This window comes from Carya illinoinensis, chromosome 6, assembly GCF_018687715.1.
Source record: "Carya illinoinensis cultivar Pawnee chromosome 6, C.illinoinensisPawnee_v1, whole genome shotgun sequence".
Lineage (NCBI taxonomy): Eukaryota > Viridiplantae > Streptophyta > Magnoliopsida > Fagales > Juglandaceae > Carya > Carya illinoinensis.
This window is the reverse complement of record NC_056757.1, coordinates 23,917,395-23,943,615: the sequence shown is the minus strand read 5'-3', so window position 1 is coordinate 23,943,615 and position 26,221 is coordinate 23,917,395. Positions and strand designations below refer to the sequence as shown.

The following is a 26,221-nucleotide window of genomic DNA, read 5'->3' as shown; positions in this document are numbered from 1 at the left end:
AGGACAACAAGTTTTACTTTTCAATTCACGACTCAAACTCTTCCCAGGAAAGTTAAAATCAAGATGGACGGGTCCTTATACAATTCATGAGGTTTTCTCTTTTGGAGCAGTAGATTTGAAGGACAAGACATGGAATATTTTCAGAGTTAATGGTCAAAGATTGAAGCACTACTATGGAGAGCAAATGGAGAGGAACTATGCATTTATTCCTCTTGGAGATCCTAATTGATGATCATTGAAAAGTCTGGCTGTAGACTTTAAAACAAGCGCTTATGGGAGGCAACCCATAGATCTTTCTTTCTTTCTTTCTTTCATTTATTTTCCTATCTTTATTTATTTAGTCTTAATAAATTGGTTATTGATGCAGGGTTATTTAGCATGAATAAAGAGCTGGAAAATTCTAATCCACGGAAGATTCACCATGAAACCAGGGAAGTTCCTTTATTTCTGCAATCCTTTTTACTTTTGCATTACAATGAGGACATTGTTTAGTTTAAGTTTGGGGGTGTAAACTCCTATAATCATTTGATCCTCTTGTTTTCTAAGTCTTGGGTTGTTGATGGGTTGTTTGATTCTCTTACCAAGCATGCATTGGAGTAAGATTGAATTCTCTATGACTCTGAAATTTGTGATTAAAGATGGTTTTGAGAAAAATTTTCAAAAATTTCTTTTATGTCAAGTGAAGTTTTGTGGGTACTTTGGTTTAAATCTTTGACCTTGAACACAATTGAGCACATAGTCATTTTTCTCTTATTCCATTTTGCTTATGAAGAGAAGAAGTTGAATTAATTGAAAGAGGGAGGTTCGATTTTGCTTTGCTCTAGAATCTGTTGATAGGTCCTTGAGGCGAAATCCTAGTTGAGACCAAATATCAGAGAAATGATCTAGGCATTTCTTTGGCATAACCAAAAAGCTTTCCCAGCCGTCCTAAATGTCATGCCATCATTACATGGTGTGTTTCCATAGTCAACCCCCTTGAGCCTTCATGAGCCTTTATTGATTCTTTGAACTACATAAACCATGCCCGCTCTAAGCCTGAAAAACAATGAATCTACCGTTGATAGTTTGAGAAAATACTTTGGTGGAGAGTTACATTTAAAAGAGAAAATTGGTTTCATGATGAACCGTATTATGTTTGCTCTATTTGATCAAAGAAAAAGAAGAAGAAGAAAGGAACTGACTAAAAAAAAAACAAAAGAAAAGAAAAGAAAAAAAAGAAAAAGAAAAAGAAGTCACTAAGCGGAGTGTGAATTACCTCAGATTTTGTTAAGGGAAGTGTTGGTATTACATCAGTGATTACAACAATAATAATGCCACAAGTAGGAGCATATTGCCAAGAAAGAGCTATGATTTGAATCATGTGAGTTTCTCTTTTAATGTTCTTTTTACTAAGTATTTTCCCAGTTTGATTTAATTTCCCATATCCAGTTCTTTCTTAACCCTCACCCTTTGGCCTATCATTACAACCTTATTAAAGACCTTTTGATCTCTGATTTTGGTGTTGACTACATTAGTGGAGAGGATTTCTGAAAATTGGACTTATGAGGTTAAGTTTTAAGAGAATTCTTTTGATTTTGGTTGTTCTACTTTTATCTGAGTTTGCAGGTGGTTTGAGGTTAAATTGACTATATCACACACACACTCAAGGTCTTAGCTTTAGGTTGAAGTAAACGCCTAACTCTTGCTTGACAAATTGTAAAATTTTTGATTGATTTTCCTGCCATCTTTGATGTTAAAAGAGTAAGATACTAGAGATGAAATCTAAATTCATAAAAGCTTGGTGAGTGATGATACTTCTCTTTCGGGTTGAATCGATATTGCCTAAACTATCATTTGCTTTTTTTTTTTTTGTTTGAGGACAAACAAAATTGTAAGTTTGGGGGTATTTGATGACTTGCAAAATTTTATATTGCAGATTTTACAAGTTCGCTCGAGCGGAGGCTTTTGGCCGCTCGAGCGAATTCAGGCAGATTCAAATGCTCGACTGCCGCTCGACAGGGAGCTCGAGCGGATTGCTGAAAAACAACGATCGCTCGAGCGGAGACATTGGCCGCTCGAGCGAAATCAGGCAGAGTCAAACGCTCGATGTGCGATCGATAGGACGCTCGAGCGAAATCAGGCAGAGTCGAACGCTCGACGCGCGCTCGACACCCTGCTCGAGCGAACATCGTATTTTGACAGATTTTAGGTTTTCCGCCGTGAGACCATATAAAAGCAATTTTTCACTCTAGAGCCGCGAGTTTTGACTGGAGAACACTTCTTGGGAGAGAAAAACACATTTAGAGGGATTCAATTCATCTGTTTTTGGAGACGAAATTCCAATTATTGCACGTACGTTGGAATCATACACGAGCACGGACGAGAGAAAAGCGTTGAATCGTTCCCTTGAGCTTTTGACGACGAGTTGAGGCTGCAAGGAGGATTTTTCAGTGTTTATTTTCTTCCCATCTTCTCAGAACAATTATGGTGAATTCGTTTATGTTGAATTCCATTTCTAGCATGAGCTAAATTTTCTTCATTCTAGGAAAACGATGTAACCTATTTCCGAACTATGCTTGATTGTCTATGCTAATTTAATGCAATTCTCTCTTTGTTTATCTGATTTATTCTGAATTTATTGATTCTAATTAACTGGCCATTGATTAGATGATAAGTAATCTTGTGATTTGCTATCGAAAGAGGGAATCATAGGGTAGATCTTGGATATTTCAGCATAGGTAAGTATAGAGATCGAAAGACTTGTATGAACCTATGTAGTAATTAAATCATTGGTCTTATTGCGTTCTTGATTATTGAATTTGCATATTCTTGTGTGAATTGATAACCAAGAGTCAATTCCAATTGACTATCGAAAGAGGTTTTTGGATGAATTAGAGATTTGCTAATAGACAAAAGAGATTTAAATTAAATTAGCTGGATGAGAAAAGCATAGTGAAGAAGTAGGTGAAATCAATTTCCTAGAAATTTTCTTCCCATTAATTTGATCTTCGAATGTCAGTGTTATTTCCTTTGCACGTTTTTCTTTGAGTTGATCTAGTTTAGATTGCAACTACAAAAATCTTAGTGATTCCTCTAGATAAAATCAAGTTTAGTATAATTTTGGTATTTGGCAAACGTAAGGTACTAATCCCTAAGGACGATACTCTTCTTATTACTTTACTATAAAACTACGATACTGTGCACTTACAGTTTTGCACCGGTCATGGATAATAGTATTTTGTTGAGATTTTAAAAATCTCGAATATCAATATTGCGAAGGTCGAAAGCCTTTGCAGTCTTTGTGAAAGGTTGGGTGCTAAATCTAGAATTGCACTTATTGGTATTATAAAGTTATTTTTCTAGTTGTGCTACATGGTGCAATATCAAAGCATGTGCTAACCAGCCTAACCCCTTGATTTGGTCTTAGATAGTAGCTATTAGAGTTCTTTTGCAATATGTGTTCTTGATAGAGAGGATTTGTAGTGAGGTAGTTAGTTTCTACGTAAGCAAGCAATGTTGCATATAATTATGGGTGTGTAAGTACCGCATAATCATTTTAGATAAAAAGAAATCCATTATTAAAAAATATAATTATGGGTGTGTAAGTACCGCATAATCATTTTAGAAAAAAAGAAATCTATTATTAAAAAATTAATTTTTTTTTAAAATGTAAGTTCTCTATTTACTCACTGTTTTTCAAAAGAATTGAAGCAAATATTACAACTATATTGCAGGAAGCCCTCTATGCTTGTGTATTCTGATTAGAAAAAAGAAGCATCTAAGAAAAATGACTCGACAGAGATCAAGGTTAGACAATTGTTATGATTTGAGAATTGTTGCATGTTTATCTTTGTCACATTGAAGCTTGTACGAAAGTTTGTCGGAAGTGGATTTACCATTGCTTGTATTTCATTCAAATCATTCTCTTCATGCCCCATCCTTATCCAAAAAATTAAAAAACCTTCAAAGTTATTGTTGATACTCCCCTAGTGAATAGTGATAGAAGCAACCGCCCAGGTGCTGCAGGTCGAAGTCCATATAATAGGGGATGAAGCCCTCGCATTGCATCTGTGGGTTATCCCGGAATTTCTTAACTCTGGATTTCCAATGGCCAATGGATGGGTTAATTGTCAAATTAATTTCATAGACGAGAAATAATATCTATAATTATAAAGTTTAAAAGTTTTGTGCACTTATTTAAAAATAAATAAATATAAAACCTGTATGAAATTTTTTTTTAATAATATATACTATTTTTTTACAAAAAGAATACACGACGTTTGAACAATCTCTTTCATAAATTACCAGGTATCTCCTTCGGTAATATCGCATCCAAAACAAGAGCAAGAAGCATCTCATCCAAAAGTGTAACACCCTCCGCTCTCCACGGTTAAATTATAAAGTCATTTTTAAAAATTTTTGAGACATAGAGTGTTACTACTGAATTTGATTTAAAAATATTTTCTTTTTAAAGAAATGAAAAGTATAAAGATTCTTTATAATAAATAGATTCGTTTTGTATTAAAATACTGAAATCTTAAATGAGAATGCGTAGAAGCTTTTATTAAAATTTCTCAAAATCGGTGTCATAAAAATCATACTTTAAAATCTCTGTACATAATCTAGGTCACTATCATGCCTTCATGGACTAAGTCTTGTCTTGCATCTCTATCATCATAATTATCCTGACCTGGGTGGTTTAAAACATAAAAGAATTAAAATGAGTCGATAGCTCAATAAGAAACTCATTATAACGTAAATATATTTAACATTAGGTTTTTTATAAAATATTTAATATTGAGAACTTAAAATCATGTCTGATCATGCTGATACTTATACAATGCATATGACTGATTTATTTGAATTAACTAACTGATATGATTTATTTGACTGAATTGACTTATTTAGTTAGCCAACACACTTAACTATGTATGCAAAATTGTGCACTAACTTCTCCTGCTGCAGCAAAGGAAGCAGACTGTGCAGTATTCTGGTGTACTACGATGGAATATGCTTGAGTCTATGGCTTGTACGCCCACATTGAAACTACATTGGTACCATACATTTGAATGACCATCTTATTAATTGTTATGAGCCTATCTTACACTTTATCTTATGAAAGCTTACGTGTCTTATGCAACATGAGATATATGAGATGCATAATACATACATAACTATAATATACAGAATGAAACATGATGGATGATGAGCTTGCAAATATTATAACATGCGTGATACGTAAATACTGGCTTTCAAAAAACTGGCTTATATATATATATATATATATATATATATAACTATCTAACGTATGTTAATTCTAATTTATAATCAAATTACATACCTTGTAGTATTGCTTCATAACATTTCTGACACAAAATCGATTACGGTGCTAGATTGTGAGGTTTATGATTTTTTCAAATAACACACGGAAGAGAGATATTTATGGAGATATTCAAGGAAGGGTGACAACCAGTTTGAGTTGGACTTAGTTAATACAGGTAGTGACTCTAATCTACCGAACACTCAATTGTGATCATTTAAGAAAAGAGTTTGAATTTAAAAACATAATTTGGTAGTTCATTCAATATAAGATTGACAGTGACTGAGACTGCATAGAAGATTTCAATCAGTGATGATTTTAAATTGAAATAAATTTCTAATAACCGATTTTTAAATTCTAAAATGAATCTAACTCATTTAATAAATAATAAATGAGATTTAACCTAGTTATTGAACTTAATTAAAATTTCTAATCAACTTCAATAATTTATCGTTCATGGGGTTATCCAATATAGCCCATTAAATATAATTTAGACCTAATAAAAATTATTAATATCTTGACTTTAGAATTATTAGACTGGACCGTTACAATAAATTTTTCAAGAAAAAAAAAATGTAGATTTGCTTGCCTAATTTAGTCTACCGGGTTTTTTGTTCACCCTAGTCATCTCTTTTATTTTCAATCTTAGACTCTTCAAGATTTAGCAAGTTTGATAAGAAAACAAAATTTTTATCTCATTATTACAATTTTTTCAAATTCTCACACAAAATATAATAAACAATTTAATTTTTTCAAATCTTAATTCAACTTTTTCAAATCCCATGACAATAATAATATTAAAAAATAATATTTTAAACTTTCATCTAAAACTAAAAATTTTTATCTCACTATCTAAACTTTTGTCTCTAGGGTGATTCCATAATGAATTAATAATATTATCATAAGTATCATGTATCAAATAAGCCAAAAGCTGCCGATGTGAGTAGGCTGAAAGAGCTGGGTTTACAGGTTCTTCCTACTGCAGTGCCAAGATGTCAGCTTGTTTATTGGGAGAAGTTGAGACAAGATAGAGTTAAGCCTAATGTTGATGGGTGCAGTCGGGAAAATCCTGGTAGAAGTGGAGCTGGTGTTGTTATTCGGAATGCTCAAGGGAAATTATTGTGGGCTTTTTCGTCCTTCTTGGGTGAGGGTTCCAATAACTTTGTTGAGTTAAAAACTTTCTCTATAGGTTTACTGCCGAGACTTGGGATTTAATAGTTGATATTGAGTCTGATTCTTTGGTTTGTGTTAACTGGATTGTTTGTCGAAGATGTGGAACATGGTACTTGGAAGATTTTTGAGAGGAAGTGATTAATCCTTTTGACAATAGAAATTTCTCCATTCATCACATCCTTCGTGAAGGAAACATGCCGGGTGATTTTTTGGTGAAGATGGGTGCGAAGGTTTAACGAGAGCGTGGTGATCTAATGTACAGGTTCCAAAATTTCTTTGAGGTTTGTTAAGAACTGATAAATTGTATTTACCTAATTTACGACGGTCTTAGTTTCATTATTTATTTTTTATTGCAATAAGTGGCTGTTATGCGATAATAAATCACATAGGCTTGTTAGTTTGGTTTTATTTAGGTTGGTTTTCTTGATCTTGTTGGCTTGATTTTGACACTTGATTTTAGGTTAGTTTATAGCGTCTATTTGTAAGCCCCCAAGTGTATTGATGTTATCATAATATTCCTCTACCTCAAGTGATGTCTTCTTTAATAAACTTAAGATGGGGTCACTATGAGGGTGACTACCATCTCTTTACATATTTAAAAAAAAAAAAAGAAAAAGGCCCAAAAGCCAAAATTTAGTTTAAGGGTGTAAGCTCTAAGCTGGTTGGTCCGGACTGAAAAAATCAACCAGACTGGACCAAACTTTAGACCGATCAGTCTCGGTCTAATAAATTGTGAACCGAGACCATTCAATCCAGTCTCGAAGTCTATAAATTTTGAATCGGATTGGACCGAACTCCTATATATTTTTTTAAAATATTTTTAATAATTTAATATATTATTTTTATATAGTAATTGTATAAGTTAATGATGTCATTTTCATCTAATTTATTATCATTGACTATATAAAATATTTTTTTTAGTTACATAATCTATATTAATAATTCACTTAATTTTAATTTAGTAATTTAAATAATTTTCTTAATTAATTTATTTGAAATAATAATAATTGGGCTGGACTGATAGCTACCGGTCTGAGGAAAATGATGGACTAATCACCCATGGACCGAGCCAACCGATTTACACCCAATTTTATTTTAGTTGGAGACTCTGACCAGTTCAATTCTGGTTTCAAAACTTGGAACTCATATTTGAAAAATGCGAAACCTGACAAATATAGCTGAAATACGACCATTTAACTGCGACCAAGAGGGGGAAGAAAAATTGAATGGCTATAGCCAACAAACTTGAAAGAGAGACAGTGTGACAAACCAGCTTCATTATCCACCAGGAACTTAAGTTCGAAGCTAGGCCACACCTGTTGCATGAGCTTTATCCCTTTCGGCTTGATATTCCATGTATAGGCATTCCAACAAATCCATCTTCCACTGCGTTCACCTTGTGCCACATGATATCATATCCCTTCTCATATGACCAAAAAAAAGGGTTCAGGATTTTTGTGGAACACAGTAGCATTCCAAACTTGTGCGTGCGTATCTCTCTCTGTGTTCCTTAAGAACAGCACATGCAGTGAGTCTACGAGCTAGCCCGCCTCTCGTACGGAAAACTCAAAGCCTAGTTCACAGGTACCTCCTTCGACTATAATGATCCCCATATTAAAACCACCTCGAATACGAGTTTTACTTCATCATTTGTGCTAAAAGGTTTTGTTTGGGAGATTAGTGTCTGTTAATTGGGTACTCAAGTTTTCATTTTTATTTATTTATTTTATTTTTTTAGTTTTTTTCTTCTGTAACGATTAGAGAACCCGCGCATTTCTGTTTGGTTTAAAAAAGGGATTTGTGGATGGATCCTTCTTCATTAACTATGATTTTCTTTGATGAGGAGTGTTGATCAGTAGTCATTCTCCTTCTTGTCTCTTTAGTCATGGATAGCTTATACTGGTTCAGTTTATATCGTTCTTAAACATCCGTTCTGTTAATTTTCTATTCTCCCTTGTTACTCATCCTTGGGATTTCATGTTTGGGGTGGCATATTTTAGATATAATTAAAGGAGTACGTTTACTTCTTCTCATCGCTTTTGAAAGAAGTGGTGATTTAATTCGAACCTTAATCTAAGAGTTCATCCTATTGAATTCATAGTGTTAGTGTTAGTTTTTCTCCTGGACATTTTTAGGTTGGCTTGTTACTAGCTCATGATTCCATTGAAGTTTCCATCTAAGAAACTGAGTTTACAGGTACTGTTTCACCACTTTTGTGTTGGGGTGAGATTTGTAAGAAGGCTGCTGCTTCATCATGTCTCCAAAGGCATTAGACTACGAGTCACTGAATGAAAATGTGAAGAAGGTCCAATATGCTGTAAGAGGCGAACTGTATCTTCGAGCTTCTGAGCTTCAGAAAGAAGGGAAAAAGGTGTGCATACTCACTCTCTTTGGCTAGTACTTGGTCATAAGGTTTTTGCTTTCTTGCCCCTTGTTCTAGAGATTCGGGTAGGAGTGCTTTTTATAAGACGAAATTACAGGGGCACCAAATTATTTTATAGAAATTTATATCCTCTTTATTCTTGGAAATTACTGATGAGTTCTCGTTTATCATGTTAAAACATTAAAAATTCAATTGTTGTTCTGACATAATATTGTGTCCTACTATCTGTATTAGATTTGGGTTCATAAATCCTGTAGATGTTTGCTGTGTATGCACATCCATATGCTTACCCCGCAACTGCGGAAAAGTAAATTACAAGTAATTCAAAATGATTTTGTATTGCACAGTATCTTTAAGATCTTGTATTCTGGCAAGTGTTTAATATTGTAGTACTGCAGGTTGCAACTATCTTAAATGCTATTCTAGTCATCATTATTCTCATTTTTTACCACAGATTATTTTCACAAATGTTGGTAATCCTCATGCACTAGGACAGAAGCCACTGACATTTCCTCGCCAGGTTTGCCACAATTGCCTTGTGTCTTAATGCAGTTTTGGTTTGTTCCCAGTTTTGGAATTCTCTCTTTTAACATCCCGTTCTGGTTAAATTTAATTCTTTTAGAATTCTTCTCAGCAAAGTTTCTGTTGAACCAAAGAATTGCTCTGTTGCAGGTGGTTGCTCTGTGCCAAGCTCCATTTCTACTGTATGACCCAAATGTTGGTCTGCTTTTTCCTGCTGATGCAATTGCAAAAGCAAAACATTATCTTTCATTAACTTCGGGTGGTCTTGGTATTCTCTTTGATCTGCCCTTCATTTTCTGTTCTTTGTTCATACAAGAAAAATAATGAACTATCTGAGATAACACAACTCAAATTTCAATGTGTTTAGATTTCAATTTATGGTTTTGGCCCAGCCGCCCCCCGAAAGGAAAAAAAGGGCTCCCTCTGTCTGTTATTTGTGGGGAGTAATCTACTTAAAAGACTTGTGCAAAAATTTTTGGCCTGCATTGTCATCTCAATATTAAAAGCTGCACTTTCAGTTTAGCTATCAAATCCTTTTTCTCTCCAGTTCTTATGCTCCTATTAGATTTCTCCTCCCCCTTTAAAATTTTTCCACTTCAGTCCTCAGTCCTCTGGTTTACATCTTATTGCTGGTTTGCATGTACTTCATTAATGAACTATAACGAAAACCATATAATTGTTAAATGTAGGTGCCTATAGTGACTCCCGAGGTATTCCGGGAATAAGGAAGGAAGTGGCAGAGTTCATTGAAAGGCGTGATGGTTATCCAAGGTACTAATGCCCCATATGAATCCTTGTACTGGTCTTGATTTATTGTTTTACAAGCAAAATATTTTTTATTTTGCTACCAAGTTATTAGCCGTATGGGTTACTTGTTTTGTACTCCATTGACAGTGACCCAGAACTCATATTTCTCACGGATGGTGCTAGCAAAGGTGTGATGCAGATCTTGAATACCATCATCCGTGGTGAAGGCGATGGGGTAATAACAAATTTCAAATAACTTTGCAAACATAGTTGTCCTCCTTTATCTGACACATTTCTTCTTCCATTTCCTCTTTTCTTTTCCCTTAATTTTTTTTTTTTTCTAAATTCTTGTTATTACTTAAGGGCTTTTGATTCCCAAGTCTTCCACCGAGATACCTTCTTTCATTAGTATCTGTGTATCGCCAGGTTTTGGTTCCAGTACCCCAGTACCCTCTTTACTCAGCCGCAATATCTCTCTTTGGTGGTTCTCTTGTTCCATATTACCTAGAGGAGACAGCTAATTGGGGCCTCGACATTAATGACCTTCGCCAGTCAGTTGCTGCAGCTCGCTCTAAAGGAATAACTGTTAGTTTCAAATGCTCAGCAATTTCTGTGAAATATTGTTGCAACCATTTTGAGAGTTGATAAGAATAAATGGGTCGCAGGACCTGAACATGAACTGATATTTGAGAGGTCCAGAAATAAGTTGGCTGTTAACTTCCAATTGCCCTTGTCTGCATATGCAAATCTCATTTTTCTTGGCAGGTTCTTGGGAGAGTAATTTCATTACCATGTACATATAATTCACTTCATGAAGATTTGTTTATTGTCTTCCATTTATATATAATACTGGAATATCATATTCCCTTCTGGTGTGTACTTTGAAATAATTAAGCTGTTTACGGCAACTAAATATCTAATGTATTGGAATATGATCAGGTAAGGGCAATGGTGATTATAAACCCTGGAAACCCCACAGGTCAGTGTCTTAGTGAAGCTAATTTGAGAGAAATACTTAAGTTCTGCTACCAAGAAGACTTAGTCTTGCTTGGAGATGAGGTTTATCAGCAGAACATATACCAGGATGAACGCCCCTTTATTAGTGCTAGAAAGGTATACATTCTTGTGCTGTTATATCTATCTGTGTCTTAGTTTCAGCATGGGCTATCAAATTATAAATATAATATAGTTTCCTAATAACACTGAAGGTTTTAATGGAAATGGGACCACCCATAAGGAAGGAACTCCAGCTTGTGTCTTTCCACAGTGTGTCCAAAGGATATTGGGGTGAATGTGGGCAGCGGGGTGGATACTTTGAGATGACTAACATTCCTCCAAAGGTTTTTCTCTCTATAACTTGTCTCTGATTGAGTCTCTTTATGCGCACATGAGCATGTTCTTCAGTTGCAAACTGGGAACTTTTGCATGTACAGGATTTGTTGAGATAAGGGACAAGGTTTGCATATATTACTTTTCGAGTATTTGAAATCAAAAGGCATTGAAATTAATAACAAAGGACACAATAGTAGAGGTTTTGCAAATCACTAAGAGGAAGACAAGAAAACGATGTTACAATGTGGTCAACTAGAAGCCTCTGAACTCATAGTTATTGTTAGTCGGCAAATACCAATTCATGCCTGTCTCAGACATAAAGAACTGGTTTTTGCCACGTTGGTTTAATTAAAATAGTCTTCTAAAACTCATGTGGAATGGAATCCCAGCACAATTAGTTCTTCATTCCAAATGGTATTAGCTTCTCTTTTTTATTTCAATACTTAATGTTGCAGACAGTTGATGAGATATATAAAGTTGCTTCCGTTTCACTCAGCCCAAATGTGCCTGCACAGATATTTGTGAGTTAGAACTTTATTTTTTTGTGTTGTGGTATTCTGCATTGAACAAGGCACACCAAGTTCTCCATTCATAACCTATCATCTCAATGAGAAGATTACTTTTAGTTCTTTGATTATAGATGGGGCTGATGGTGAATCCACTCAAACCTGGAGATATCTCATATGAGCAATTTGTTCGGGAAAGGTATAGCTAAGAATTATATGCTTTTGCTACTCGCTGTGGTTATTCATAATTTGTTGGTCTACTACATCGTCACATGAAACACAAGATCAGTGGATAGAAAGAGTGAGATCTTTATTATTATTTTTTTCCTCGTCTGGGTAAGAACCAATTGATGTTTGGAACGTTTATCTGCTCTGTGGTGTCAAGAGATGACCTCTTACCTCTTTGAGGGGTGAATAATAGTATTTTATGTACCATGAAAACATGCAGCAAAGGAATTATTGAATCACTAAGGAGAAGAGCATGGATGATGACTGATGGATTTAATAGCTGCAGAAATGTGGTTTGTAATTTCACAGAAGGTAAAATGTTTCTGGACATATTACGTTTGATATTTTTGTATATTAAACGGTCAGTTATTGTTGAGAATTGAGAAAATTGTGTTTAGGTGCCATGTATTCGTTCCCTCAAATACGCTTACCACGAAGAGCAATAGAAGCTGCCAAAAGGGCTGGAAAGGTTCCTGATGTTTTCTATTGTCTCAAACTCTTGGAAGCCACTGGCATTTCAACTGTCCCTGGCTCAGGATTTGGACAGAGAGAAGGGTAACTACTCTTTTTCTAATCCCCATTGGGCCTGTTTCTTATTTAGCTACATTCCAACGGCATCTTGCCTTTTTGTATATCATCTTTTGTAATCCTAGAATAAAGGTCTCCCTATCTTTAAAATGTTTCTACTAGATTCTTTGAATTAAACTGAATACTTATCCATATAATAGGGTCTTCCACTTGAGGACAACCATCTTACCTGCTGAGGAGGAAATGCCTGCAATCATGGACAGTTACAAGAAATTCAATGATGAGTTTATGGAGCAATATGAAGACCATAGAGGTTATTCGAGGATGTAAAGGATGAAGCTTCATCAAATCTACAAGCCATTTCATCATATGTTTTTCTCAAGCCTCATCCTTTTCCTAGCTTTCCAGGATATACACTCCGACATGTTGAAGATAATTCTTGCTCTTCCAAGCTTACCATATCATCTCAAATATGTCAAAATCTCTATCAACTCTCGTGGCCATTAGGCCCTTTATAATTTGTGTATACGTTTGTATTATCTTCTCCAGACAGATCATGTTGAGGTCTTTTGGATCCAATAGGATCTTTATTCTTCATAAGAAACGGGCACATTCTAAGGTTAATCTTTAAGGGGAAAAGAGAAAAGAAATGAGGGAAAAAAAAAAAAAAATCCCTGGAAAACCGAGGAAAAAGGATAAAAAAAGAGATCGATATTGTAGAGTAGAACTGCAAGAAACCATCTTCAAGTTGGATGCTTTTGTTCAGTAATCCGCTTTTGTAGAATAGTTCAAAGTTCAAACGGCCTGATGCTCTTGTTAATTCAGTAATATAGGACCATTCTCTTTTTCAGCACTAGACAAAACAAGTAAGGGTGGCCGAAAAGATAGTTTGTTTCTCACGTTCATAAGCTGATAACAATTAAATAAACTAACAGCCTGTTTTAATATAAAATGATATTTTGTGAGACATTTTTTTAGATTAAATATTTCACAATTCGGTAATTTTTATTTATTTATTTATTTTTACAAGAGTCTACATGAAATCCGGTAACAATTGATTTTACTGTCTTAAGTTTTGGACCAGAAACCTCAAAAAATAAAATAGCATTGAAGACGTTTTTTTAAAAATGGGTTTCTAATAAAAATAAAACACCACTAAGAAAATTTGAGAAGTTATAAAAATAAATTAGCAAATTAAAAAAAGGAATATGTCATTTAAAAATTAAAAAAGGGTAAGAAAAAAAGAGGACTACCAACCGATTGGGTGAACACAAAAATGCAGTGGAATATTTTTTTACTCTTCTTCTTGCTACAAGAGTGACGGGAATGATTTCACCAAGTGAGTATTTGCAGAAAATGGATGAAGATGAATCTCAGTGATCAACAGTAGTCAAAATGAAGTTGTCACCATCAGGAACAACATATAGAAATTTCTTCATAATTGGACCGCATATGTTCTCTCAAATCTCTTGTGGAAGTGTGAGGATAAATCCTCATACATGGTGCACGCCATCTCCTCTTTTCTATCTTTTTCTCTTCTCTCTTTTTGCTCTTCTTATGGTTTTTTTCCACGGTTCACTAGCACACACAGCTTATCACTTCATACATAAAAAAAGAAAAAAAAATTACAAAGGTGCCATCATAGTGGCTTAGGTGGTTTGGCTCACGTGGAGGCACCCACTATATCAAATATCCCCCTCCCGACTATGTGAGGGGCTCCACCAAGCCTGCTTTTGCTCTACATACTTCGAGTTTTTGCATAAGTGGCAATTTTCTCATCATATATGACTCATTTTCATCAGTATGAATTTTCTCAATTTGTAATAACTTCATCTCCAATGCATCATGGATCTAGTGATATCTCATGTCAACATGCTTGGATCTTGAATGACAGGTTGAGTTCTTACTGAGATGGATAGTAATTTGATTGTCACAATAGAGAATATACTTCTCTTATTTTTTACCTAGTTCTTCTAAGAACTTATTCATCCATAGCAACTCTTTACAAGCTTAAGTTATGGCAATATACTTAGCCTCTACGATAGACAAAGCAACACATTTATGTAGTTTGAATTGCCATGACACAGCTCCCCATGAATAAGTAATCAAATACCCTGATGTAGACTTTTTGGAATCAATGTCACTAGCCATATTTGCATCCATAAACCCATCAAGCACACGCTTACTAGTTCCAAAGAACAAACACACCCTGGAAGTACCTCTAAGATATCTGATAATCAATTTCACAGTTGTTCAATGTTCTTTTCCAGGATTGGGGAGGAATCGATTGATAACTCCAACAACATGAGCGATATCAGGTCTTATGTACATCATGGCATACATAAAGCTACCCATAGTTAATGCATAAGGCACATTTTGCATTTCTTCTTTATCTTTCTCACTTGTAGGAATCTGATTTGAACTTGGCTTCAAATGACCTGCAAGTGGAGAACTCACTGGTTTTACCTTGTCCATCTTGAACCTTTTTCGTACATTCTTGATATAAGTCTCTTGAGATAGCCACAACTTGCATTCTTTCTATCATGAGAGATCTTCATACCAAGAGTCTGTTTTGGGGGTCTTAAGTCTTTCTTAGCAAAATACTTGCTCAACTCTCTTTTCAATTTATTAATTTTTTCATAATTATGACCAACTATCAATATTTCATCCACATATGGCAAGAGAATAACAAAGTCATCTTTAGATAACTTTTTAATAAATACATATTGACCATAAGTGGTTTTTATCATACCCATGCTCACCCATAAAGGAATCAAACTTCTTGTACCATTGTCGAGATGTCTACTTGACTCCATATAAACTATTTTCCAGTTGATACCCAAAATGCTCTTTGCCCTTTATTGTGAATCCCAATAGTTGCTCCATATATATTCCCTCCTCCAAGTCACCATGGAGGAAAGCAGTCTTTACATCAAGCTGTTTTATTTCTAAATTCATACAGGCAGCCAAGCCCAAACAACATTGATAGAAGACATTTTTATCACGAGTGAAAACATTTCTTCAAAATCAATGTCTTTCTTCTAACTAAACCCCTTTACAATCAAAAGTTCCTTTTACCTTGGTTGTGATTTGTTTGGCTCCATCTTCATTTTGAAAACCCATTTATTATTCAGTTCTCTTTTAGCGTTTAGTAGTTCTACCAACTTATAGGCATGGTTCTCATGCAGAGATTTGATCTCTTCTTGTAAGGCTCTTAACCACTCATTTTTCCTGATCATGTTGCACAACCTCTTGATAACATTCTAGCTCTCCTCCATCTAAAAGTAAAACATACTCACCATCAGACAATTTGGTGGCAGACTGATGCTTTCTAGTAGTTCTTTGTAATTGATTTTCTGCAATTGATTCTAAAGGTTGTTGGTCTACTTTTTGTTCTGATCTCATATCGTTAGGAGTAGAAGTGTAAAAGAAATCGCTGAATTGGTAAACCGGACTGAACCGGTGGGTTGGTCCGGTACCAAGTTTAGTTCGGTCCGGTATTCAATTCATAGGAAAATAAAACAAAGATTAAACTTTCAAAAATTATATATCTTAAGAAATCAATAAGAATAAATCATTTAAACATTGGAAATATATATAAAAAAAAATACAGATTGAACTTATTTTATGGAAAAATATAGTTGCAAGCACAATTGTGCACTAATCTGTGCACCAATATGTTGTGATTGGTCAAAAAATAGATTTTATTGAAAACAATGTTGATTTAAATTTTAAGTATGAATAAATCAGTATTGGTACACAGATTAGTGCGCGAGTGTGCTTGTATGTAGCAAAACTCTTATTTTATTCCAAGAATTTTATGAATAGTTATCAATTTGGATTTATTTGGAAGAATTTTTTTACATGGCTAATTCCTAAAGTTCTCTTTTTTTCACATATAAAGAATAAAAAGTCCAAAATACCCTCAATTTCAGACAACATTGTTTGGATAATGAGATAAGATGAGATAGTTTTAACTTTTTGAGATTTGATAAAGTGGTGGGTCTCACGAATGATTGGAAATGTTTTAATAGTTATTGATTATATAATAATGAATATATTAATAAAAAAGTAATATTGATGATTAATTAAAAATTAATATTTAAATATTCTATTTAAATTCTAAAATGGATGAAATTACTGTATAATTCCAAAAAAAAAATCTCTTTTAAAATATATTAGCCAATTATGATCTATTTATTTTTCTAAGATATAAGAAATTCGAATTTTTTTTTCTAATTCTAAATTACAATATTATTCTAATTACGATCTATTTATTTTTTTATATACAGGAAATTTGGAATTTTTTATTCTAATTATAAATTATAATAGATAATTCTATGTATTAATGGTATCAGATCAAATGCCTCAGTTTTAGCTGCATTCGAAAATTGGTTTGGGGGCACTTTGGGCGTTAAGTGTGAAAAAAATGAGAAGAAAAAATAAAAGAATGGCAAAGGAAGACAATGGGCATCAATGAAGATAGTATGATAAATATACTAGAAGATATTGTGAACAATTATGTGAATAAGCACAATAATTATTACAAAATATAAAGACCAGACTTTTTTTTTTATTAAAAGGGATCAGGACATACCAAAAGTAGACCCACAAAAGACAAGTGAAAATGCAAAAAATCAACGACCACAGCGATAGGCACAATTGAAATAAAGATATAACCAACAAATATGTTTTAAAAATATATATAAAAAAAGAATATAATAAAAATATAATTATATTTATTGAGCTTAACTATATTAACATATTAACAAATGGGTCATAATAAAAGAGTCTTTCTCAACTGCTTTCTTCTTTTGGAAAGCGACTAAGGAGAAACAGTTAGTGTTTTCCCTCAATTGAGGAAGGAAGTTGTTCTCTGTTTGCGAGTGTGAGCAGAGGAGTGCGATGGAAGACATGGAGGAAGTATGGAGGAGACTGAAGCTGAATGATGAGGAGAATGTGCCGATTGAAATACAGCATGATGATTCAATTACGATGAATCTAAAGAGTGAACGCAGCCTAGTTGGGAAGGTGATTTTAGTGCGACGGATTGGGAAGGAAGTTATCAGATCTATGATGGAGAGAATCTAGAAGGTAGGAAAACTAGTGGAATTCCAGGAAATTGGAAGTAACTGTTATGTTATAACTTTTGTAACTCGGAAAGATAAGATGAGAGTACTTGATGGTTGTCCTTGGCTGTTTGATAATCATCTATTTGTATTAAAAGAATTTGAAGGTAAATTGCAACCTAACCTATTTGATTTTGATCATGCTTGCCTATGGGTGCAAATGTTAAATTTACCTTTGAACTATATGACAAAGAAGATGGGACAGGAAATAGGAAGATCGATTGGGGAGGTTATGGAGGTTGATGTGCAGGAAGATGGCTCGGCTTGGGGGAGGTGTTTAAGAGTGAAAGTGGAGTGTGAACTTAAAAAACCTATAGCTCGAGGAAGGACAATTTTAGTGGATGGGAGGAGAAGCTGGGTGCCTTTTCAATATGAGAAGTTACTTAGGCTATGTTTCAATTGTGGAAGAATTGTGCATGAAAAGGAGGGGTGCAAGGGGAATGATGAAAATTCTGGTCAGTATGGAGTGTGGCTTAGGGCATGACCTTAAACTAGAAAAGCAACTACTAAGGGGGAGGAGGAAAAAATGAAAAAGAAAAAAGAAAAAGAAAGGGATAATTCAAGGCAGGAGTATGAGGAAATGGAGAAGAAAGGGGAATCTTAGTAGGGAAGGGAGGAGGATGAGTTAGTGAAGCAAAGGATGACTGGTGTGAATTCAAATCTGAGGGAGCAGGAGGTGTTTGTTCAACCTGTAATGAAAGTGCAGGAGGAGGGTTAAAGTAGACTAGATGCTTGTGTGAATGTGCAAGATGAGAAGACTAATGTGATTGAAAACAAAACGCTGAAATTGACTGATGCGGATGTGGATAGCAAGAGATCATCAAGGTGGAAAAGAAGGGCTAGGGCTACGCCTAAGTCAGGTAAGCTATCTAGCTCTTATTCTCTGTTGAAAAGGAATTTTGATTCTATGGAAGATGATAGTGAACAGATTGATGTTGGTAAGAGAGTTAAGAGGAGTGATGATGTTGTTTGTGATGAAAACATACTAAGGGTGGTGGCTGCTGAGCAGCACCACCTGGAATTATGAAAATTCTATGTTGGAACTGTCGAGGGCTTGGGAACTCTCTAAATATTCAAGATCTTAGCCTCATGGTTAAGGAAAAGCAGCCTATTCTGGTGTTTGTTTGTGAAACAAAAATCAAATCATGTAAAATTGTTGGTTTGCAAAGGAGGTTAGGGATGGAAGGATGTTTTGCTATTGATTCTGATGGAAGGAGGGGTGGTCTTGTTTTTCTTTGGAGAGATGAGAAAGGTGTTGAGATTATCAACTATTCAAAGTGGCATGTTAATGTTCTTGTAAAACGAGAAAGGCAAGATAACGATTGGTGCTTCACAGGTTTCTATGGGCACCCTGAGTCAGGGAAAAGAGGGTTATCATGGGATCTTTTGAGACAATTGAAACCTGTAAATGATGGTGCTTGGTGTGTAGGGGGAGATTTCAATGAAATATTATGGCATAATGAGAAAGCAGGGGGAAAAAGGAGAGCTGAAAGTTAGATAAACCTGTTCAGGGAAGCACTAGAGGATTGTGGTCTGGTTGATGTTGGCTATAGAGGAAATGGCTTTACCTGGTCTAATAAACATTCGGATCAGTCTTTTACCAAAGAAAGATTGGACAGTTTTGTGGTGAACATTAGATGGAGATCTCTTTTTAAGGAAGTGGAAGTGATGGCTCTAACATGAAGGTGTTCAAATCACTTGCCTATTTTAATCTCTACTATTGATGAAGGAAATAGTAGAAGGAGAGGTTTTTTCCCTTTCAGGTTTGAGGCTTGTTGGTTGCAACAGGAAGAATGTGAGCAAGTGATTAAAGAGGGGTGGAGAAAGAGTCTCTTAGTTTCAGAACCTATACAAAAAGTTCAAACTAGATTGCAGTTTTGTAATAAGGCTTTGTTATCATGCTTCAAAGGGAAAGACAAGAGAAGAGGGAAGGAAATTGAGCAGGTATCACAGAAAATTAGGGAGATACAAGGGGATCTTTGTCAGAATAATATGGAGGAGTTGAAAAGTTTGTAGGATAGGGTGGGTTTGCTACTTGACCAAGAGGATGTGAAATGGAAGCAGCGTGCAAAGAGGAATTGGTATACCATGGGAGACAGAAACACCAGGTTTTTCCATGAGTATGCTAATCAGAGAAGAAGAAGGAACAAGCTTGTGTCAATATTGGATGGTTGGTCAATCTGTTCTAAGAGAGAATGAAGAGGAAATTGTTGTAGCTTTCAGAGACCATTTTTCTATGGTTTATACTAGTGCAAAGCCATCTATTCAAACTATTCATGAGGGTGTAAAGGCTTTGGAGCCTAGGGTGTCAACTGCTATGAATGAATTTTTGGAAAATGCCTTCACAAGAAAGGAAGTTGAGGAGGCCATAAATATGATCGGGGCATTGAAGGCCCTGGGTCCTGATGGGTATGGGGCATGTTTCTTTCAAAATTTCTGGCATGTGGTAGGAAATGAAGTAAATAATGCAGTGTTGGGATTCTTGAATGGGGGTAGAATGCAAGACTCGATAAATCAAACTTATATTGCTTTGATCCCAAAAATAAATGAACCAAGAAGTGTGAATGATTTCAGACCCATAAGTCTTTGTAATGTTTTTTATAAGATCATTGCAAAGACTCTTGCTAATAGACTGAAAGGGGTAATGGATGCCATTATTTCCAGATGCCAGAGTGCTTTTATTCTAGGGAGATTGATTTCAGACAATGTCATAGCAGCTTATGAAATGTTACATTCGATGAAATGCAGACAAAATGGTAGAGTTGGAAGCATGGCAGTGAAATTAGATATTTCAAAGGCTTATGATAAGGTGGAATGGGATTACCTGGAGGCAGTTATGAAAAGACTGGGGTTTGGAGATAGATGGGTAGGTCTGATCATGAAATGTATTTCAACAGTTTCTTATGCTACTCTTGTCAATGGTAAACCAGGTGATTTTATTTTTCCCACTAGAGGTTTAAGACAAGGAGATCCATTGTCTCCTTATCTTTTTCTTCTATGTGCAGAGGGTTTAAGTTCTATGCTTGAAGAAGCTCAAGTCAGAGGTGATTTTAAAGGAGTTTCAGTGGCTCAAGGGGGTTTTAAATTGACACATTTGTTATTTGCTGATGATTGCTTGATTTTTGGGAAAGCTACTTAGAAGGGATGGAAGACAATTAGTGGGATACTCGATACTTATGAGAAGGCATCTGGACAAAGTTTGAATAAGAATAAAACAACTGTTTTGTTTAGTCCTACAACTGGTGCAAAGGTGAAAGGTGATATTGTAAAGGATTGTGGGGCTAGAATTCAGAACAATTGTGAAAAATATCTTGGACTGCCAATAATGGTTGGTAGATCCAAATCAAGCTTTTAACAGTGTAAAGGATCGAGTGTGGAAAAAGTTAAGCAGTTGGAAAAATCAATTTCTTTCCCCTTCAGGAAAAGAGGTTCTCTTAAAGGTAGTTATCCAGGCTATCCCTACATATTATATGAGTGTTTTCAAATTGCCAAGGAAGTTATGTCATGAATTGGCAGCTCAAATGGCAAAATTTTGGTGAGGTTTCAAGCAGAGGGAGAATAGAATTCAGTGGAGGAAGTGGTCTAAGATGATGCTATCAAAGAATGAAGGAGGTTTGGGATTCAGAGAGTTAGAAACTTTTAACAAGGCACTCCTTGCAAAACAATGTTGGAGGGTTTTGATAAACCCTCAATCATTGGCTGTAGTTTTATTGAAAGATAAGTATTTTAGAAACACTGATCTGTTACATGCTACTTTGGGTTTTAAACCTTCATTTATGTGGAGAAGTCTGTGGGATTCATTGAGTTTGTTGAAAGAAGGGTTGGTATGGAGAGTAGGGGATGGTGAAAGTATAAAAGTATGGGGAGAAAGGTGGGTTCCAAAGGCTGTGACTTTTAAAATTCAATCTCTTATACATATACTGCATGCTGAGATCAAGGTGGAGGAATTACTTTCAGTTGAGAATGGAGGATGGAATGAGGGACTTATAAAGCAAGTGCTTGATGAAGATGAGGTTGCCATTGTATGTAACTTGCCTGTCAGTTTTTCTAGACTTCTTGACAAACAAATCTGGGCTTTCTCGAAAAATGGTTTGTATAGTGTTAAAAGTGCTTACCATGTAGAAGTTAACAGAAAGAGAAGAGAGGAAGGGGAGGTTTCAGGAATGCAGATGTAATATGGAGGAAGTTATGGATGTTGAACATACCAGGGGTTACAAAGATCTTTGTTTGGAAGGCTATCACAAACTGTCTTCCAACAAAGAAAAAATTGTTAAAAAGAAAGGTTGTAAAAGAAGCTTTATGTCTAGTATGCAGAGAGGATGAATCAATTTGTCATGCTTTGTGGAGTTGTATTGAAGCAAGAGATGTTTGGGCTTGTGAGAGGAGTTAGTGTAGAAATAGTCAACCAATGAAAGAGAGTTTTTTGAACTTTGGTCTGAGTGGCCTTTAAGGTTGACTCAAGATCAAATGGAAATAATGGTTGTGGTGTTGAGAAGGATATGGTTCAGAAGAAATGGTTGGGTCTTTGAAAACAGATTTGAGGGGCGTAATGATGTATTTAGTCAAGCTGTTAATTGTTTGATTGAATATCAGCAGGCACAGGAGAAACAAAAGGCTCAATCAAAACAAAGAAGTACTCAATGTAGTAGAACTCTTCATTGGAAACCACTTGATGGGGATATGGTGAAAGTAAACTGGGATGCAGCTTTAAGAAGTAATGACAGTAAATGTGGAATGGGGGTGATGATTAGAGACAGCTATGCTGATGTTCTAGTCTCATTATGTTGTTGCAGATCGAATGTTCAAAACCCTATAGAAGCAGAAATTCATGCTCTTTGGAGGGCAATGAAGTTGTGTGAGGAATTGAATTTCAGCAAGGTTCAGTTGGAGGGAGATGCAATGTCTGTGATCAATGCGATTAATAATGCAGAAGAATGTTAGGAATGGCATGGTCAATGGATAGAGGATGTGAAGTCTGTCTTGAAGAATAGAAAGAAGTGGACTGTTTTATATGTCAATAGAGTATGTAATAGTGTTGCACATGAACTTTCGAAAATTACTTTAATTGTAGATGAAGAGAGAGTCTGGATGGAGGATCATCCTCAGGAGCTTTTGAATTCTGTGAATTTTGATAAACTTTGTAACTCAGTTGACAAGTACATTCAATATATGAGGGATTTTTTCAAAAAGACAAAAAAAAAACTATATTAACATATTAAGGATAATAATAAATACAATAAATTGGAACATATTATTTACTTTGTAATACACATATGAATTGATTTGAATTATCAATAAACTATATTTCTATGTGTTATTAAGTTTTATGAATATAATTAAATATATAATGTTTTAATTTTAAACGTGGACATCATATTAGTAAATTTAAATAAAGCACCTCATTAAGAATTTTCGAACTTCTAGAATACTATTAATAATGTTGGATAAATTATTAAAGTATATAAATTAAATGGAATTAAATATTAATGGAACTATTATTTTTTTTATTAACCATAAGCAATAATATTAGTAAGAACATTAACATTTTTATGAATTTCAAATTTGTTAATACTTTTTTTATTTAATAAAAATTAAAGAAATTATTCAAGAAATTTTATTTATTCAATAAATATTTATAAAAAATGAAAAATTTAACTGAATAAATTATTACAATAAAGAAACTTTTTATTAATGGGGTTTTTAATAACCTCATTGATAATATTATGAATATCACATTTTTTATTGATAATATTGTGCTTAATCCTGGCTATTGAAGTGTTAAGTGAGGAAAATATCTCCCTACACTCAATCTCCACTGTCCATCTTTGGCGTCACAAGCAAATAACTAAAAACTCAAGCCTTCACCCTCTTACCTGTTGGTCTCACCCAACAAAGCGACAAAATTTCATCTTCCATCTTTCTCTCCAAGAAACCTGTATTTGACCCACCTTCTTATCTTCTTCTCTTCCCTTCTTATCTTTAACAAACCAAATTCTTCTAATCTCCTTGAAGCTTTGTGACTCCATAGCAAGGAAAGATTCCACTTCTCTCTCTCTCTCTCTCTCTCTCTCTCTCTCTCTCTCTCTCTCTCTCTCTCTCTCTCTCAGCGTTTCTCCTTCCTCACGGGTTCTCCACCACCACCGTGCTCCTCTCAAGCCACCATAAACAACACCATCGATGGATCTTCTCAAAGATGAGAATTTTTTTTTTCAAAATTTTCGGAATGTATATGCGCATGATATGATTATAGGGTAAGAAATTCACTCATGCAGTATTGAGAGAAAGAATGAATAAGAATCATACCTAAGACTGCCGAGATTCAGGAGGAGAAGCAATTCAAAACACACGGAGATTTTTTCTTTAAGAAAACGAGAATAGAGATAACACAAACAGAAGGAAAATATTAAGGATCATATTTGAGTCGGTTTCAGTTTGTCAGAGGAAGCGATAAGATTGCAAATGTAAGATGACAATAATCGTAAGGCAGTGAAGAAAAACAAGAAACAAAAGTGGGCGAATTTGGATATAAAATCAGGGATAAAATTGGAAAGAATTCAGTAGCTCAGAAATGTAAAAAGACCAAATCAATTTTGGCAAAAAGACAAAATTAGTAGTTGGCAAAAGAAGAATAAAAACAATGAGGACGTAATTTAAGAATACAAGTAAGGGTGAAATTGGAAATAAAAATGTTAGACAAAAACACTGCTTGTCCAACATTCTCATTTATATATATATATATATAGTAGATATAAATGGTGTGTGCTAGTGAGCTACGGAGAAATAGACAAAAGAACAAAAAGAGAGGAGAAAAAAAGAGAAAAGAAGAGAGGACATGTGTTGTGTATGAGGATTTCCCCTCACACTTCCATTAGAGATTTGAGAGACCATATGTAGTCCAATTATGAATGAATTTCAATGTTGTTCCTGAATAAATTTCCCCTCACACTTTCATCTGTTTTATGCAAATGCTCACTTGGTAAAATCTTTTTTGTCACTCTTGTAGTTTTCCATATGTATGGTAATGATTCTGTGTTAAACCAAGAATATAAATATTCTTGATATATTGGTAGTCTCTAGATATTGCTCTAGAGAAGACACTCTGTAACTCCATTATTGTTTATAGTGGAAGTTTTAACTGGACTAAGTCTCGTAATTTTTCCTTTCGCATTGGAGGGTTTTTCACGTAAAAAATTCTTAGTGTCTTGCTTTTGAGTTTATGTTTACCATATTACCACTTTAACTTGCACAAAAAAGGGTAGAAAATATTTCACTGCATTTTTGTGTTCTCCTTATCAAAATGGTTTTAGAGCTTTGGTTGATTATTCTGTTAATTATCTGTGTAAATTAAATGGAGGACTCATCTAGTAGTATGATTAAATTTACTTCTTCCAATTACTCGATTTGGAAGACAAGGATGAATGATGTTCCGTATTGCAAAGAGTTATTTAAGCCTATATATTTGGCTAGTATTAAATCAGAAAAGAAAACTAATGATAAATGAAAGAAATTAAACAGTAAAGATGTTGGTCATGTCAAGCAATGAGTTGATCATAGTGTTTTCTATCATGTAGCCAAAGAAGTAGATACTTACAGTCTTTGGATGAAATTATAAAGTCTTTATAAGCAAAAGACTGCATAAAACAAAGCCTTTATGATAAGAAGGCTTGTGAATTTAAAGTACAAGGATGGACAAAGTGTTGCAGAGCATCTGAACACTTTTCAATAATTGTTGAATAAGTTATCTACCATAAAATTTTTTTTGGATTATAGAAAAGCGAGAGAGGAGTAAAGCATAAAACCTAATAGTGAAAAAAGTGGTGGTGACAAGTGATCGAGAGGAATGTCCACTTCAAGAAAAGGGATAAAATGTTTTTCACTGTGGTAAGCTTGAGTATATGAAAAAAGAGTGTAAGAAGTTTAAAAAGGAACAACTAAAGAAATTGCAACAGTTGCATATGATACTGATGTGTTCATTGTTTGCGATGATGCTCATGTTAATGTCGCTTGAAAGGATTTCGCTTGGGTAATTAATACAACAGGTTCTTTTTAGATTAGCCCATGTAGAAACATCTTCTCTTCCTATACCAATGGTGACTTTGGTTGGGTTAGGATGGGAAATGAAACAAAGTGTCAAATTGTGGGAATAAGAGATGTGTGATTGGAAACTAGCACTGGATGCAAATTGCTTCTCAAAGATGCTAAGTATGTTCCTAATATACGTTTTAATTTGATTTCAATTGGAAAATTGGATAATGAAGGCTACCATAATCATCCCGGAGATAGAAAGTGGAAACTTAAAAAGGGTTCTCTTATTCTAGCCAGGGGAAAGAAGGTCAACATTCTCTGCAAGACAGATGCCAGGTTTATTAAGAGG

General features: G+C 34.6%; 1 protein-coding gene across 1 annotated transcript; it reads left to right on the top strand.

Annotated features, from left to right (window-relative positions):
- The first annotated feature begins 8,701 nt into the window (after positions 1–8,701).
- On the top strand, positions 8,702–13,315 carry LOC122314303 (glutamate--glyoxylate aminotransferase 2-like). The gene is made up of 13 exons (XM_043129805.1): positions 8,702–8,843; positions 9,310–9,375; positions 9,528–9,645; positions 10,067–10,148; positions 10,272–10,359; positions 10,551–10,709; positions 11,064–11,237; positions 11,333–11,464; positions 11,912–11,977; positions 12,097–12,161; positions 12,411–12,502; positions 12,589–12,745; positions 12,919–13,315. The coding sequence occupies exons 1-13, from the start codon at positions 8,727–8,729 to the stop codon at positions 13,046–13,048; spliced, it is 1,446 nt and encodes a 481-aa protein (XP_042985739.1). The 5' UTR covers positions 8,702–8,726; the 3' UTR covers positions 13,049–13,315.
- The last annotated feature ends 12,906 nt before the right edge of the window (positions 13,316–26,221 follow it).

What these genes read in the sequence shown, in the direction of transcription:
- LOC122314303 (XM_043129805.1), top strand. Translation starts at nt 8,727, where the DNA reads ATGTCTCCAAAGGCATTAGACTACGAGTCACTGAATGAAAATGTGAAG. An exon ending in TCCGTGGTGAAGGCGATGGG is followed by an intron (nt 10,360 to 10,550) that starts GTAATAACAAAT and finishes GTGTATCGCCAG; the next exon opens with GTTTTGGTTCCAGTACCCCA. An exon ending in GGATTTGGACAGAGAGAAGG is followed by an intron (nt 12,746 to 12,918) that starts GTAACTACTCTT and finishes TCCATATAATAG; the next exon opens with GGTCTTCCACTTGAGGACAA.